The sequence below is a fragment of the Strigops habroptila genome, chromosome 5, assembly GCF_004027225.2.
Source record: "Strigops habroptila isolate Jane chromosome 5, bStrHab1.2.pri, whole genome shotgun sequence".
Lineage (NCBI taxonomy): Eukaryota > Metazoa > Chordata > Aves > Psittaciformes > Psittacidae > Strigops > Strigops habroptila.
Genome location: NC_044281.2, coordinates 77,951,125 through 77,969,508, shown reverse-complemented (window position 1 = coordinate 77,969,508; position 18,384 = coordinate 77,951,125). Strand labels below are relative to the sequence as shown.

At 45.0% G+C, this 18,384-nt stretch overlaps 1 protein-coding gene across 5 annotated transcripts in view; it reads right to left on the bottom strand.

Annotated features, from left to right (window-relative positions):
- Nucleotides 1–18,384, bottom strand: part of TACC2 (transforming acidic coiled-coil containing protein 2) — a 101,988-nt gene that overhangs the window by 69,182 nt on the left and 14,422 nt on the right. For 3 of the 5 annotated variants that reach the window (XM_030487485.1, XM_030487486.1, XM_030487487.1), the window contains exon 1: nt 6,388–6,519. Coding sequence is in view for 2 of the 5 variants with exons in the window: in XM_030487483.1 (XP_030343343.1) it covers nt 6,388–6,519; nt 13,419–13,544 (258 nt within the window). In the remaining 3 variants the exon portion in view is untranslated. Of the gene's footprint in view, nt 1–6,387; nt 6,520–13,418; nt 13,545–18,384 lie in introns of those variants that run through there. The other 2 variants (XM_030487483.1, XM_030487484.1) reach the window with 1 other exon arrangement.

The following is an 18,384-nucleotide window of genomic DNA, read 5'->3' as shown; positions in this document are numbered from 1 at the left end:
TTCAGCCTCTAGCCTGTCATTTGCTCCTTTGCTTTCCCTTCCTGCCAAGGCACATACACTTCAATCTGGGTTTTCATTTGGACCATGTTACCGTATGAACCAGGCCTGAATTCACTGGATCACAAACAAAACTTTAAACCCATTTCCCTAATTTCTGGCTGAGCCTTTGGCTGGGACCACAAGCATAACCACACCAAAGGAGGGAGTTTGTTTTACTGCTGAGTATACCTCTGCAGATCACAACCATAAACCAAACACCCAAAGCTCTGCTGACATTTCCATGCAATGGAGTTGCAGAACCACCACTACAGACAATGGGATCTTTCCTTCTGCGCTTCATCCTAAGCCTTTAAACATCCTGAGACCCCTAAGACTGCGGAGTCAGGCTTCTTAGGAAAGGAGGTGCCTAATGCAAGGAGGGGACTGACATTTTCAAGGGCTTTCAGGTACCTGCCCTCATCTGACAAGACCAGTGTGAATAATGCTCTACAGGGGCACCTTGTTGCAGGAGATCTCAGGAGGCAGAATCTGAAGGTCTCTTGGCCTCAGGGACTGAGTGAAGAATGAGATTCTGAAAATGCAGGATGAAGAAATCAGGGAAGGCCAGTATTCCTGCCTGGTGTGAGTCTTAGCTGCAACTGATGGGTGGTCAAATGCTGACTGGGTAACTTCTGGAGGAATTCAGCTTGCAGATTCCACGTGATTTCAAAAGAGTTAACAGAAAACTGGTTTGAGGTATTTTTGCTATTTTTCAGTGGTTCTTTCTGCTTTGTTCTTAGAATATTTAGCATTAGGGGTAGAGTGCCCCAAAAGCACAGGCCAAATTTAAGCATAATGTCTATTGCTGAAAAATACAAAATACACCTGACTCAGCAGTTTTAGCCCATGTGTTTCCTGCTGTGGGACATGGGGTGGTCCCCTGCAAGTCTTCCACCCTCCTGATAGTACCAGGCTCCTCTGGTGCCCACAGAGCTGTCACCCTACATGCCATGGTGCCAGGGAACAGCAATCCAAGCCAGGTGTATAATCATAGAACCCCAGACTGGTTTGTGTTGGAAGGGACATTAAAGCTCATCCAGTTCCAACCCCCTGCCACGGGCAGGGACACCTTCCACTAGAGCAGGTTGCTCCAAGCCCCTGTGTCCAACCTGGCCTTGAACACTGCCAGGGATGGGGCAGCCACAGCTTCTCTGGGCACCCTGTGCCAGCGCCTCAGCACCCTCACAGGGAAGAGCTTCTGCCCAAGAGCTCATCTCAATCCCCCCTCTGGCAGGTTAAAGCCATTCCCCTTGGCCTGTCCCTACAGGCCCTTGTCCAAAGCCCCTCTCCAGGTTTCTTGTCAGCCCCTTTAGGCACTAGAAGGCTGCTATGAGGTCTCCTTGGAGCCTTCTCTTCTCCAGACTGCATCCTGAATCTCCATCCTGGATCTGTACTGCTACAGTTTTGTAGGATTGATGCAAAATGATTAATGCCATTCTAAAATTCCTTGTGGATGGATTAATTAGTGTAATGACATATTCATTTTCATGCTGCTGAACCTGTTCTAGCAGCAAGGAAATTACCATATATCGCCTGAGGGAACCTGTAAAATACACAGTAATAACAAGCAAACAGAGGGCTACCATCACCCTTTTGTCCATTGCCACATACAGAGAGAAGCTTTACAACACACACAAATAATTGCTCTCTTTGAGCATAAACATGCAGGCAGAACGCACCCCAGAGAGCCCCAATCTGGAACAAAGACATGGTTACAAACCCAGAGACATTTCCCTCTTCCGTCAAGCATCCATTTATGCTTTGCCTTTTAAAAATGCAGTTACTGGAAGCTATAATTTGTTGAATTGCTGCTGGTTTATGGAACTTGTCCTCTGCCAGCACAAAACATGGGGGCCTCCAGGCACCTTGCCTACCATACACAGGACTGTTCCCTCCCCAGCCATGGGTTCACCCGGAGAAGCCTGCAGGATCTGGTCTCTCATCTGGGAACCTCACCATACCCAGTCCCACAATAAGCTACAAGCAAATGCACTTGGTCTACAACATTTTTGGCTTGAAACACAGCAGACATCCCAGGATTTGATGCTATTACTCAGTAATAGGCTGAAAAAATCTACACTGAGCAACACAAAGCATCCTCCTGCCTGGGGCTGAGCAGTTCTGAACACAGCACTCAGGAGACACAATCCCAGACTGGTTTGTGTTGGAAGGGACCTTAAAGTTCATCCAGTCCCAAGCCCCTGCCACGGGCAGGGACACCTTCCACTAGAGCAGGTTGCTCCAAGCCCCTGTGTCCAACCTGGCCTTGAACACTGCCAGGGATGGGGCAGCCACAGCTTCTCTGGGCACCCCGTGCCAGCGCCTCAGCACCCTCCTAGTGGGGAATCTCTTAAAAACTTGGAATGGAGGGAATGAATGAAGAGCAGGACTGTGGCTCATTCCTGTCCATTTGTTACAGACGAGCTGATTACATGGAAGGTAACTACTTTTTGTGTTGTGTTTCATAAGATGGTGAATGACTTTCAGGCTATAAGCTACAAAGCCTTAAGAGAAGCCTTTGGGTTTTAGTTTCCAAGACCTAAGTATCTTCATTTCAATGCCTTCCTTCTGTTGTTACTACAAAAAAGCATCGCTTCACTTGTGCACCAGAGTCCAGACACACATTAGAGGTGTACTAATATCCATTTCATATAATACATGTAAAAAAAACCCCAATACTTCATTCCGACACCCCCCAAAAATAATAAAACCCTCAAAACTCCACACTTTGGAAACAAAGAGGCCTTGAGACTGTATCTGTATCCCTCACTTGTATTTCTCACCTCTCCCTTGCTCAATGCAGTTGTAAACATCATAATGACACCTCCCTTTCAAAAGGGTTAAATTCACTCAAGGAAAAAAGCCTGGTTTTGAATCCTATTTAATCCCTTCTTGGGTTTGATCACATCACTAAAAGCAACTCAGTCCAGGATTGTCAGTATTGGTCACAAATGAAGGCAATCCATAGATTGTTATTTACTTTGTTTCACACCAAGCTTCTCCAAAAGCAGGTAAAAGGAGAAAACTCGTTTTCAATATATGATCACACAAATAAAACCCAGAAGTCATAAAGCTTATCCTGTTTTTCTGTGCAACACCAAACATTCAGCTTCCTCCCTGGGAAGTATTATGAAACTACCTTTTAGAAGCCAACAGTGCAGAAAGTGGAGCTTTCTCTAAAGACTGTTGTGACTTTCTGCTTTTGGATGGAAAGATTCATTGCTGGGCACCAATTGGTTCCAGGCTCATTTCAGGAAAATTAAATAAGACAGAGATGGTCCCTTCCAACCCAAACTATTCTATGGTTCTATGATTTAATTTCAGAGGTCAGCAGAAGTCCTCTATCCATCTGAACTCCCTCAAAATGACCCAACCTCAGTCTGGGTTAGCTTTTGAATGAAAACTGCCCACATACCTGATAACGAGGACCCACCTCTCCGATCCCATCAGCCACATTTAGCATCATAGATGTAGCGTGCAAGGCAGGTAGTGAGGCTACAGGGGAGAGCACTGGTGAGGCGCTGGCACAGGGTGCCCAGAGAAGCTGTGGCTGCCCCATCCCTGGCAGTGTTCAAGGCCAGGTTGGACACAGGGGCTTGGAGCAACCTGCTCTAGTGGAAGGTGTCCCTGCCCGTGGCAGGGGGTTGGAACTGGAGGAGCTTTAAGGTCCCTTCCAACACAAACTATTCTATGATTCTGTGACATGCACAAAGACAGCATTTGCTTTTTGCTCTACAGAACGGATTACACCCATCTCTCTTCCTCACAGGACAATTAAAAGGATGGATCAGAGGCTTTCCAGCTCTATCCGCAGGGTTTCCATAAAGGATAAGTTACACTCACTCGCAATATTTCAGCACTTCTCCCAAATTATGAAGTGTCTGTGACACAGTTCATAATCTGCCCATCGTAACCAGAGGAGACTGAGGAAACGCCTCAAGGGTCCATTCAGCAGAACGCTGTGCAGTGGCACAGCATTTGCAGAAGTTTTGCACCCTGACGTCCAGGCAGTTGCGATAAATGTGACAAAGTGAAACATTACCCAATTTGCATGCTATTATTTCCCATGGCTGATTTGCCTTGATACACATGAATCCCATAAAAACGTGAGATAGTCCAAGAAGTATTTACATAAGGGACTGATTATAACAGCAAAGAGCTGTTTGGACAGTAATATATTTGCTTTTCAAGAGGATGCAAGAATTATGCTTCGGCCCAAAGACATCTCCAATTCTCACCTCTGGATGCATCTTAATTTCCATTAAGATCTGGCAAAGTCTGTGTTCATGTAACAAAAAGAACAAGCGCCCAAGTCAGCTTCAGAGAAAGAAGGCTGTGGGTGACAAGACTGCTGGTCTCAAGGCACAACAAGGTTGTTTGCCAGTGTACATTTTGGTTGCTGAGGCTGGATTTGGATTCTGCATGAAGTAGTTCTACTAACATCACTCAATTACACCACTGTTTATCGCATCCAGGAGATTCTGATGCACACACAGACGTTTACGTTATTAAACACACTACATCATTATCAAAACCAAAGGCACAAGACAATCCAAATGCCTGAGCCCAGCAGCTCAGTTCTAAACCTACCTCTCTTCTCTTTGATGCTGAACTGTAGTGAAAGCGGGTAAAAAAAATCACCATGTGTTTTGGTGGTTTCAATTTGGATTTGTAAACGATAGTCATCAGGGACTACACTAAAGCACTCACAGAATGTGAAATTCAGGCCAGGGTATCCATAAAGTTCAAACAATTTTGGATGATTCTCTGGAATGAGTCAACATCTTGGGGTGAGTATTTTCTAATGTCTGACCATTTCTTTCCATTTTTAGAGAATGACCATGGTATCTACCCTTCGTTTAGATAATTCTCCACAGATTACAGAACTTGCATATTGGTGCAAAACAGACCTTTGAGCACTTCTACTACCCACCAGCTACACACAGGTTAACACGTGTGGGTCCAGTAGAGTATCATGGAGGAACATTACACAGAAGACTTGGCCCAACTGTGTTACAACAAGCATATACACTACTAATAGGGAGGACACCATTTTCTGATCAAAACTTCAGAACAAATACTGAACCAACGTGTTTCCTGGATATTATACTGTGGATGAATTTTTCATATAGTCACAGACTGGTTTGTGTTGGGAGGGAGCTTAAAGCTCACCCAGTTCCAACCCCCTGCCACAGGCAGGGACACCTTCCACTAGACCAAGTTGCTCCAAGCCCCTGTGTCCAGCCTGGCCTTTAACACTGCCAGGGATGGGGCAGCCACAACCATTCATTCACTGTTCTGCAGCAGAACATGTCTATTGTGTATGTTTTCATTTATCATTCAGAGCATCCTCTGCTGACAGTAGCATCTTCTGACATTTCTGATCAGAGCTTCAGTGCAGTAACTGTATTTCCTGTGGTGTCTCCTACCTTGAATGTACTTGTCACCAGCTGCCACTCTGTATTTGTGGGGTGGAGAACACTGTTCTCCAGGGAGTGCCCATTTGATATTCTCATCTGTGCTGTGACCTTTTCCATTAATAGATGTCACAGTAAGGGCATGCCTTTATTGCCGAGCCACAACAGCAGACTGGTTAATCACACATTAGACAGGCATCATCTGAAGCTCTGACATGAATATTCAAGCACATGTCTCATCTTGACTATATTTGAGATGGAAGGGCTCAGTTTGGGGGGTTTCCAAGCAAAAGCACCCTAGGCCATCTATCAAACAGTATAGCATCAATCAATGCACATCTGAAGGAAACATTTAACTTGGAAATCAAGATAACTCAACATTTCTTCAGCAAGAGCAAAGCCAAGCTGAACGTCTTCCTTCGGTACTGACAACTATAATGCAAATAGGTAGCATGGGGTGGGAAAGATGCTGGTGGCATCCAAAGGGGAGTGAGTAGAACAGTCCTCTTAAATATGACCTGAACTAGCAAAATTTCACCAAAAAAACCAAAACCCACAACACACACACACACAAAAAGCCCAAACAAAACCAACCAACAAAAAAATCCCCGAAAACCCCTTGAACTTTAAGAAAGGAAAATATTTGGGAAAAAAAACCCTGAAGAATTATTAGTTCAAAAATAGGAAAGATCAGCATAGTAATAACCAGTGTAGCCCAAGCTCCCTCTTCTGGTCTTTTGAAGTAAATATGCTGGAATAAGCAGGTACTGATAGTCTACCATTTGGTTTCAAAATGTAGCAACAAAGTGTTCATGTAAGTTAGACAAAACAACTATTATTCATCCTCTTTCACACTGGTTATATTTTCTTTAGTAAAGGATGTACAGACATGAAAATTTACTGTAACATGTGAAATAACACTACACAATACCTTTTTTTTTCCGTTGTGAAACCTTTGGTTTCTTCAGCAGGCAGTTCTACACCATCACCAGGGGCTGCAGGCAAAGGTACATCCTCAGACACAAGGTTATCAACTTCTCTGCAGCTATCAGGCTTGGAAGTGCTGCAAAACAATTGTTAAAAATAAGCTGACAAATATCAGAAGTGCCCATGAAGCTTTAGTGGAGTCTCCTTAAAAGATGAACTTTGCCTGGATCTAAACTGAGCTCTAAGGAGCGCAGCATCCCAGGGTGCCCAGAGAAGCTGTGGCTGCCCCATCCCTGGCAGTGTTCAAGGCCAGGTTGGACACAGGGGCTTGGAGCAACCTGCTCTAGTGGAAGGTGTCCCTGCCCGTGGCAGGGAGTTGGAACTGGATGAGCTTTAAGGTCCCTTCCAACAAACCAGTCTCGGATTCTATGATTCATTCCCTCCCAATTCATCTCTCTCCCACCTCCCATAAATTACTTCTTCCTACAAACCCAACTTCACTTAATTGCTCAGATGACCACATAGCCAGTTATACTGCAAAGTTCTGATAGCTCTTATACAGCAGAACATTAACTGCCAGAGGAATTTAACTGTAGATTAAATTAGTAAAATAAAAAAATCACTAATGACCACTTTGCAGTTATAGAATTGTTTGGGTTGGAAAGGACCTTAAGATCATCTAGCTCCAACCCCTGCCATTCTCACTTGGTGTACAATACAAACATTTGACTAAGTGACTTGCCTTTTAGGAAAAAAGCCTCTAAAATCTAGGACTAAAAAAATCTCTTACTTTAAAAGCTCTCCCTGTGCTAAAAGCACAATAATCCCTGAACTCATGGCATTAATGTTAACATTACAGGACTGTAATACTGCTGCGTTTGTTAATTCCTACAAGTCCCTCTGCTCAGCGCAGCCCCACAAGCCCCAATCTCAGAAGCAGGACAGTCATGTCATGATTTCCAGACCATGTAAATATGGACTGGAAAGACCAAGTTTATTCACAGCAGGGGCCTGTGGGGCACTATGAGGAGCCATGCCCACTCCTGGTAATTGCAGGAAAGGTGTTGTGGCACATAGACACCAACCAGGATACAAGAGGAAACAGCTACCAGCCCAAATCCCAGGCACACAGTGGAGGGTTGTCTTGCCATTCTCTCTCCTCAAGGCAGACCAGAGCAGAACACACCCTTACAGCTCCGTTAACTTTCTTTTTTCTTAAGCAAAACCCAAGTTAGAAAAAAAGCAGCACAAATAAAACACTTCTGAGCCTACTCGTGCTCTTTAAGAGTGTAAATCACCCGCGTAACCAAACATCACCCCATAAGAAGCTCTCTTGCATTCTCCATCCCTTTAAGCACACTGGTAACCACACTGCTCCCCCTGCCCTTGGCCACACTCATTAAACTAATGACAGAAAAGGAACTAAATAACCCATAGCTTCATGTCTCAAATGCAGGAGCAGAGTAAGATCTTGTCACACTGCATTGTCCTTTCAGGGCACCTCTTGCATAGCAGAGGGACACAGATGTCCTGGGGTAGCACCCACAACATCATCTCCTTCTGCCAGCTCCTGCTTCCAGAGATCCAGGCACAAATGTTTAAGGAAACATTCATGTAATCAGGCCTTGGCTGAGAAGTTTCTTTTATGTTTCCTGAACTAAATATAAGCAGTTATCATTGTCATTCCTTTCACAATTTCCTCTCCCCTTCCCCCCAGTAATTATACTGCAATTGTAGAAGATAGATTAAATTGTGGCACTAAGAGTTAGCAAGGTTCAGGGACAGACTGTTCTTTTCTTTAGAAACATGTATACAAACAGAGGACAAACATAAATCACATCCCTAACTTTAGGTACAATACATAGGCGCACAAGGACAGTTATTCCCCAAAGTGTGCCTCCACTAACTTAATAAGATCACAAAAGCTCATTCTGAGAGTGGTTTACCTTGATTAGCTCATACCCATGAAGTTGCTTTGTGCCATATGGGATAACTACTCACTTATTTCTCCTAAGAAATTCTCCTTTATGCACTCCTTCCTTATTTCTTTCCTTCCTTACTTCCCTCCCTTTTCCCAGTTTGTGCAAACTGGTCTGACAGTGACACAGACTTCCTAAATTTTCAGTCACATGGAGTTAGATAAATAAATACGTGAATAAAGGAAAAGCTGTTTATTTTTTCATGCAGAGGACTTTTCCCTTTGCTAGAAATGTCTTTGTCCTAATATAGTAATGGTATCAAACATACACAAAGGCCATGTGCCTATATAGGGGTGCAGGGAGGTTGGAGAAAGTAAGATTTTAGAGCAAAAAGTAAACTGCTAAAAATAACCGCTGAACATCTGGTTGGAGAGTATACGGAGAACTGCAAAACCCAAATGCTTCACAAGAGGGCCCAGCCAAGCAAGGATACCAAAGGTACATAGAATGATGGACCTTATGTTATGCACACATAAACCCTTCCCTGTTAACTGCTTTCAGTAGCACTTGCTTCCCTCTCACCCACAGCCTTCACACAGGCCCCACTGCCCATCTACAGCCCTTCAGTGTCCCCCTTTAAGTCTTTCCGCTTAAAATGAGACATTTTCAGGGATATGCTTTCACTAATGTCATTCCTAACATTCTGCAAAGCAAAACTAGCTATCAAAATACAGGCGTTTTTGGAAGAGCTCTGCACCCTGGCCTGCACAAAGCACAGGGCTTATTTTTATGAAGTATGTGTTAAAATCCACAAATTATTTCCCTTCATCTTTCCAAGCTTCATCAGAACAGTCGAATAGTTGATCCCCACACAGACCACTCCTGCCAAGTGTTGGCTGCCTTGCTTGTGCAAGTAGACTTTGCTAAAGATGGGGTTTGGAGCAACCTGCTCTAGAGAAAGGTGTCCCTGCCTGTGGCAGGGGGGTGGAACTGGATGAGCTTCAAGGTCCACTTTAAGGATACTACCAAAAGAACCAAGTCTTCTCAGTGCACAATAAACTACACATTGGACTTTATCCTGTAGAGCTGAGCTGATTAGAAAACAAACATTTTTCAAGCTCCACCTCTAAGTAATTCTCAAAAGTCACTTTCTGACCATCTGCCTATATGGATAACCTGGGTATTCCTGCCTGCTTGTGCTGCTGACACTGAGGGGGCGCATTGAGAGCATCACAGCTCCCCAGGCTGTCAACTATGGGACTGGGAAAGGTCTATCTGCAGAAAAAGCAACACAGCTTTTAGTGCATCTGACATCACCTATCACAAATTCCCTTAGGATAGCTTAATGTCACCTCTGCGGAACAGGAGCTGGGAGAGAGGCTGCTGCAGGGGAACACAACGTTTTTCAGTGCCAGCGCAGTTTTAGAACAGCTTTTACTCCCTAATACTCACAACAGAACTAGGACAGCTCTGCCTGGTCTGGACTAAACGCTGTGCTGCAGCTCCACAACCTCAGCTGCAGGTTAAATGCAAGAGCAGAAGCTTTCCTTAGCATGTGGAAAGGACCAGATTGCGTTGCCCAACCTGTTACCTGTGCCCTGACCCTCAAAACAACTTGTGCAGCAAGTGCTTCCCAAGCTGCCACTTTTTCCTGCGCACTTGCAGGGCTTTTCTGCCCACAAGTTGCAGGGAACAGATAGACACTGCTCAGAAATGTTTAACACGTCTACCCATGGAGCCCAGCTAAGCTGCGGTCTCATACAGCCACTTCTCTGCCTCCTCTGCCTTTCCAATTCAAATATTTCTCATACAGAAGTCCTATTGCAGGGCTGCACCTGCAGCACGGAAAGAAAGATGCATCTAGCCAAAATCTCTGCTAGCGCAACATGTACTGGCAAAGCAGAGTGAACTTGGCCTTTCAGTTTCACTGCTAAACAAAAATGCTTGGCAGAACAGCCAGTGAACTTCTTACCTCATTCTTTTCAGGGTACTCCCCTATACATACACTAAATAAAATCTCCTTACTGAGCAGATGATACCATGTTGTCCCTGATCAATCTGTTATCAGAAGGGGAGGAGAAAGGCAGACAGTCATCCTCAAGAAGCAAAACAAAGATACAGTTTCTTGACTGGACAGATGGAGGGGCAACCTGATCTCTTATTATGCGCTGCCATCTGGAAGACATTTAGCACAAGCTGACCCCTACCTTATATGCACCATTATTTTTCCCTGTCAAAGCACACACCATCTGCACTATGTGACACCCCTGATGGGGAAATACATGGAAACAAAAGGAACTTATTTGTAAATAACTAAATATATTGGAGGGAAAACAATAATTGTAGCTTACTGCAGACAGACTGGAACAGCATCATGCCATCTAGTAGCCCTGGTATATGAGTATAGTGCAGAGGTATAACCAGTAGGCACTGATGCAGAGACACCGCATGAGAGATTTTTCTGAAGTCATATTGAAAAGTTGTGGTGCAGCATTTCCACATAAAATGCCAAAAAAGCAGAGGCTCTACCCAACCTGCTCTGGAGCAACAGCACAAGAGGGACGTGGAGCTGTTGGAGCGAGTCCAGAGGAGGCCACGGAGCTGCTGCAAGGGCTGGAGCAGCTCTGCTCTGGAGCCAGGCTGAGAGAGCTGGGCTGGGGCAGCCTGGAGAAGAGAAGGCTCCTGAAGGGGAGACCTTAGAGCAGCTCCAGTGCCTAAAGGGGTTACAAGAAACCTGGAGAGGGGCTTTGGACAAGGGCCTGTAGGGACAGGCCAAGGGGAATGGCTTTAACCTGCCAGAGGGGAGATTGAGATGAGCTCTTAGGCAGAAGCCCTTCCCTGTGAGGGTGCTGAGGCGCTGGCACAGGGTGCCCAGAGAAGCTGTGGCTGCCCCATCCCTGGCAGTGTTCAAGGCCAGGTTGGACCCAGGGGCTTGGAGCAACCTGCTCTAGTGGAAGGTGTCCCTGCCCGTGGCAGGGGGTTGGGACTGGATGAGCTTTAAGCAACACAAGCCAGCCTGTGATTGTGTGATTCTATGATCCAAACCACAGGGCAGTCAGCAGTGTTTGCTGCTGCTGGAGGAGAGTTGCACCATGCCTGTTTCAGACAGGAGCTAAAGCGGTGTCCAGCTGCATTAATATTAACCCCAATTCTGCCAACCAGCTGCATGTGCAGGTGGGCACACATGGGAGCTACTGCATTTCTACTGCTGGGACACTAGGGAACACCTCTGGACAGAGGAGAAGAAGCTGGCAAGCAACACCAGACTGGACAGGAAAGACAAGTGCGAGGAGAACAGGTCACCTTCTGTGTCTAAAGCTGAACAAGGATGCAAAACAAAGGAAGAAGAAAAACAAACAATCCTGACTAGAGTTAACTTGTGCAGCTTTGTACAATAAACACAAAAACTAAACCCAACAAACACAGAACTGCTTCCAGCCAGATTCACTCCAGTGTATTTCTCTCTCATTTTCCTCTCTTTCAGGAGTTGAAAAACTACCTATTTCTATGCTGAATATCCCTAAGTTTGCAACTTTTTAGCACTGAACCCTTGAGAAAATCCTTGCACGTTCCTCAAGATGAGGATATGGAAACAAGAGCCAGATCCCGTGGTTGCAGCATGGTCTGTGTGCCCTCATCCCTACTGGGCTCAGCCACCCTGTGTGGGCAGCTGCAGCTCAGCACCAGCATTCCCAGCCTATGCAACCAGGGTGGAGCAAGGAACCCCCAGATGAACTTTTGGACACTAAAAAAGCATTTTAAAGACAGAAGTTATGAAGTAGATCAAAAGAAAAGGTATAATATAATTAACTTGAAATTCCAGACCCAGAATGTGAATTCATGAGGTTTACAAGAAGCAGTAAATTAGAACACACTAAGACTGCTCTTCCTAAGTGTTTCCTAAGGTGACATTTAATCATAGACAGCTTGAGTGCCTTTTTCCCTGCAAACAGCAAACTCTCACCCTAAGGACAACAGAATCTTCTATTTCAGACTGTAGTCCAGAGACCGTATATAAATCTCCATGGCACTTGTGGTGTTGGCCTTTTTTCATTCCCCTGCACTCAGAAAGTAGCTCAGAGCTCCACCTCAACTACTGCTCACTCTTTTCTATCAGCTCCACTACTGTGGCCAACAATCCATTAGCAAGAAAACACAGAATCCACAAACCCCCCATCAGCAACCCAATTACATTTGTTAAAAACAATCAAACACAACTCTGAGTAAAAACTTACAAGAACTGGAAGAAATCCACATCATTGACTTCCCACTGGAAGTGTCTCTAGATCGTCTTACTCTGACTGGAGGAAAAAGTGTGTTTCTCACACATTCACTCTGCTAACATTAGAGAATAACCAGCTTGGCGACTGGTGGAAGAGCAGTACTGGCCAAACAGCAAAGTCACCCAAGATTTTAAGGTGGATTGAGCAAACGACACCAGCTCTTTTCCGCCTTTGATAGCCTACTACTGCTAGTTTAGCTAACCGATTTAATGCTAGCTTAAATATATTGTGCATGTTTACACTCCACTGAATTCCCAGTGATTGAAGGGTAAACACACCCTACAAGGCTTCCTCTGCTGTTGGCAGTTAAGACAAACTCATGTGCTCAAAGAACCTGACGACCCAACTGCCACCAGCACAAATAAAGCAAGTTTACCTTCTCAGCGCAAGTAAAAGCAGGCAATAAACCCAATGTCCAACAGCAAGATACCCGAATGCTTCGTAATCAGAGGAACTTCTCAAAATTAAAGAAATTGAATTAGTATTTCAAGCTACCTTGAAATAATAATTCAAAAAACAAAGTATAAGCACCTAAAAAAACATAAGGTATATATTGCACCTTCTCATGGCATGATTACATGGCAGTGATTCAATCTCAGGGGAAGGCAAACAGCATTTTCCTTTGAAGGGTTTGATATATTTAAATCCTAGTCAAGATTTCCACTGACAGATGCTCCACTGCCTACAGAGAGACTCAGCCAACCCATCAGCAACTGGCCATACCAGACATACATCCACCCAAGAAGAGGAATAGCAATGTTGACCTCCTTGTTCCTCAACCCACCCACACCAGCAAGCAGTGTGCAGCTGCTCCCCATGGCTCTGTACCGTACCTTGCTGCAGTCAGCTCAGCAGCATCCAGGGGCTCAACATTTCCACATGCTGTAGTAACAGGTAAGGGTTGCTCAGAAGGATCAAGGGGAGAGGCCAACTGTATAGCATCACCTGGCCCAGGAGGGCTGCGGAGAGAAAAGACATGGAAAAACAGCCTTAGAGCTGGGAGTTATTGCAGAACTACTCTCACTTGCCTGTCTGAAGCCCTTTAGCACACATATGATTACTTCTGTATTAGGAAATGCAGCGAAAGTTGGGGTTCTTAATCTAGGTTGCTTTTGTGCACAGCTCTACTGTTCCCACTGGACCAAAGTCACTGCATTACAGCTGCAGGCGCAACAAGATAATACGAACCAACAGCAGATTAACCCCATTTTGATTCTGATTTTAAAAAGCAAATGAGAAAATGAGCTACTGCCTGAACAAGAGAAATGGCAACACTTGTTCCTCAGAACCACGTAATGCACAGGGAGCAGTGTCTGGCTTTCCCCTGCCACGGGGCTGTGTGAGGCCCGGTAGTGGGAGAACAGAGTCAAAGGTGTCCCAGGTGATCCAGGGAGGCACCCAGACTTGTCCCATCCCTGGGGAAAGCAGGATGCAGCCAGTGCAAGCACTACATGGCTAAAGGAAAACAACTTGGAAACACACCCTTGAATCAATTAGGAAAGGAGCCTGGCTGAAGAAGCAGGTTTTGTTTTTAACAGACATCAAACCACAGGAACCCCCTGAAAACAATGCTTTTGTTGCCTACTTCAACCTGACTCATAGAATCCGAGGCTGGTTTGTGTTAGAAGAGACCTCAAAGCTCATCCAGTTCCAACCCCCTGCCACGGGCAGGGACACCTTCCACTAGAGCAGGTTGCTCCAAGCCCCTGTGTCCAACCTGGCCTTGAACACTGCCAGGGATGGGGCAGCCACAGCTTCTCTGGGCACCCTGTGCCAGCGCCTCAGCACCCTCACAGGGAAGAGCTTCTGCCTCGGAGCTCATCTCAATCTCCCCTCTGGCAGGTTAAAGCCATTCCCCTTGGCCTGTCCCTACAGGCCCTTGTCCAAAGCCCCTTTCCAGGTTTCCTGTAGTCCCTTTAGGCACTGGGAGCTAACCTAAAGTCTGCCCAGATAATGTTGATGTTATTCTGGTATGGACTAATGGCCACCATCTGAATATACTCACACATCACCTATTTAGCCAAAGCATTCTGTAACATGTTCATATGGGGAAATGATCTGTCAAGTTTTTCTGACTTTTTAATTTTACTTTTAATTAATTACACATTGTGACCCTCTGCAAGCCAGTGTTTCTGCTCTTCATTTCCAGAGCTATCACAGCATCACTCTGCACTCAGTGCAGTCTGTTTGTCTGCAGTGTCCCTGACAGGCCAAGAACCATTCTCCCCCTCACTACCCCAACACTAAGGAGAGCAGGGCTAAGCCATTACAACTGAGTGGAGCCCTCAGATGACAGCCTAGAATGTTCAACTACTTTTTAAACTTGCAATATTTTATCTAATTACAGTACTACACAATTAACTGTCCACATGTTCTCTGGTTTAACCACACCTGAGGGCTCAGTCTGTTGTGGGAAGCTTTGAGCTAAGATGTTTACAAGTTCTTAAGTCCTCTAGCCTATTGGCATAAAAGGACTCATCGCTAAGAGTTGTATACACTTACAGCACAAACGGGGGTACCCCCTCTGCTGTGCCTTAAAATGAGTGTTTAGAAAGTAGATCTTGACAACAGGACATTGAAGCTTCTTTCTTCTCTACATAAGGAGGATGTATGATCTTAAGGTCCTTTCCAACCCCAACTATTCTATGACTCTATATGGGCTGGTCTCATTCTGGCTACTGACAGAGCACGAAGCGTCTTTCCTGTGAACATATACAAAGCACAGCACAAGCCAAACCTGCGACTGAAGCTGCTGCAGTGGTGTACCCCAACCTGGTGAGGAAGGAAGCACTTGCCCACCACCACTCAATGTCTGCTGCATTATGAACTCCCAGACACCTATTTTCATACAGTCTGTAGACCAGGTAACTTGAACCGCTGGCTTGGGGAGGTGATGGAAGCTGCTCATTGCCAAGCCACCCTGCTCTGTGCAGCACAAACAATGAAGCCATCCGAAAGCTGCTCAAACTAGTTCCACAACTGACATTCCTGGGCATCACAACTACCTTCGCCTTGCAGGCACCAGCCACCAGGTCCTTGCTGTAAGTCATCTGCAGCAACTGGGCGTCTTAGACCAATTTGTTTCAAGAATCAAGCTCTGTAAGAAAGCCACGAGCTTTTTCCATTCCATTGCCTGGGTCAAGTGTGGAGGTGGATCTACTTAAAATGACTTCCAAATTCTGCTTATGACAGGCATGACTGAAATTCTTCTCAAAGGAAAATACCTCACAGTTTAACACGCAGTTGCTTACTAGCAGCTGCAGCAAGCAGCACTAAATCCAGCCCAAAGACCAAGGGCTTCAGTCTGTTATTAGTGTGTCGCATGTGAAAGAGGCTGCCCATCAAGTGTCCTTATGCTCTCAAGTGCCATAATTTCACTTTCGAGGCCTCTACTTATCCTTGAAAAGAGGGTTTCCAAGTCACTGTTAGACAGGTACACAAACAGCAAGTTTCAGACAAAGCTTGACCCACAGTAGTCATTAAATATCCATGAATGAATGAGAAATAACTGTGTAAACCCATGTTATTTCTTCAGTTTAAACACAGGAGGTCTGGCCTCTATGCAAGAAGCTTTCAAACCAAGTTAGGAGACCTTATTGCAGCCTTTCAGTACTTAAAAGGGACCTATAAGAAAGATAGGGAGAGACATTTTAGCATGGCCTGTTACGATCGGATGAGGGGTGATGGTTTAAAACGAAAAGAAGGGAGATTCAGTCCGGACATGAGGAAAAAATGCTTTACAATGAGGGTGGTAAAACACTGGCACAGGTTTCCCAGAGCGGTGGTGGATGCCCCATCCCTGGAGACATTCAAGGCCAGGCTGGATGTGGGTCTGGACAACCTGACCTAGATGAGGATGTCCCTGCTCTTTGCAGGGGGATTGGACTAGATGAGCTTTGTAGGACCCTTCCAACCCAAACTATTCTATGATTGTATGTGTAAAATATGTTTAAAAGCACAGTTTACGCATGTGGACACAGCACTAAGTAGAGTCCTGCTCCTCAGCACCAGTCCTGTGAGGGCTAGGTGCTCTGGCACCGTTGTTCTCCATTACATCAGTGAGATGCAAACCTTAACCCCCCGATTTCATACTGAGGTTTCGTAACACTTTGACACTGGTGCTAGAGACAGAAGGCAGCTATGGGATTGGCATTTTCTCCCTCTCCATGTTTTTCCAATCAGGAGAGCTGGATGTGGCTCCCTTTGAACAGTCAACAACAGCTCCAAGTTTACTCCAAGGGGAACCAATAAGCATTTCAAGCCCTGCTACCTCCCAGTCCCAAACATGTGGTTGTTTATAATGAGATAACAGTAAGATTTATAGATCCTGCTCTTACTCCAGAAATCTCTGGCACCGACAACGCCAAGGCAAGAACGAGAACTCTCAGAACTCTCATCACCTGATGTTTCGTCTTCTTCAAGAAACAAGATGTTGCTCACTGGGTACAGCAAGACCAGGTTGGACACAGGGGCTTGGAGCAACCTGGTCTAGTGGAGGATGTCCCTGCCCATGGCAGGGGGTTGGAACTGGATGAGCTTTAAGGTCCCTCCCAGCCCAAACCAGTCTGGGATTCTATGACTCTATGAAGACAAAACCCTTTAGATTTCAGATGTGGCTTTGTAATAACTTGGACCAAAGAGTCAATTTTTGGAGCCTCAGTTTACACACACATAAGAAAAAATATGAATTAATCACAGAAAAATATTAAGAGGATTTGCTACTTCTGGTATGTTCTTACGCTGCAACTCTTTGTAAGAGATCGAGCAGCATCTACATCAGTTCAAATTTATTCATTCAAACACATTCATCCATTTGATGAAGTAACTCCTTCGTAATATTCATTTTTACCTTCTCATCCTTTACTTTGCAAATTCTCTCACACAGTAGCCACATTCATTGAAATAAACTTCAAAATCCAGCAATAACCTGCTGTGGTAACGCTACACACCTTTGATATTTCTATCCTTTGAAAGTATTTTCATGATTATCTGAGCTCCCATCAATATGATTTAGCAGGAGTAGGGGGTAAGAAACTATTACTCAGATTAGACATCAACATTACTGGTAAACTAAAATCAATCTTGTTCAGAAAACAACTCAGAAGTGCTCCATAAGGTACAAGCACGGGATTGAAAACAGAAAAAACCCTAACCCCAGTGCTATTTCTTGTGAGGTAATTTAAAATCCATCTAAATTATAATTGAAATTTAGGGAAAATATGGGATGCCAAGATTGAAATGGGAAGTCTGGCTTTGTTTCCCCGTGAACAAGAGGAACACCCATACAACCAAATGATGTCCCCACCAGGGAAGTCCATACACCAGCAAGAGATTTACAAACTCAGACACAGAGATGACTGGAGGTCACTGGTTACTCTTGCTGGTCACAATGCATAAATATAACCAAAGCTTTACTTTTCTCAGCTAAACACACACACAGAGTCAAAAGCTCCAAGTCTGGCCTTTTGTAAACGCAACAAAGACTTACTTATGCATTTAAATAGGTGATTTGGGAAAAATCTCTCAAATTCCTTCTGGACTTTGAAGGAGTAACTATGCCTTAAGTGCCTCACATCAGCACTTCGTATTTACAAGGTGGGAGCTGGGTGCTGTGCAAACACAGCAATGAAGGTATCCAAGAGATGAACTGGCATGTGTTAATCAAACAAATAAAAGCACCCTTGTACAGGCAACACACGAGTTTGATGTACAGCACTGCACATGGCAGCATTTCTACACTTAGGGGAAAAAAGACATAGAATCCCAGACTGGTTTGTGTTGGAAGGGACCTTAAAGCTC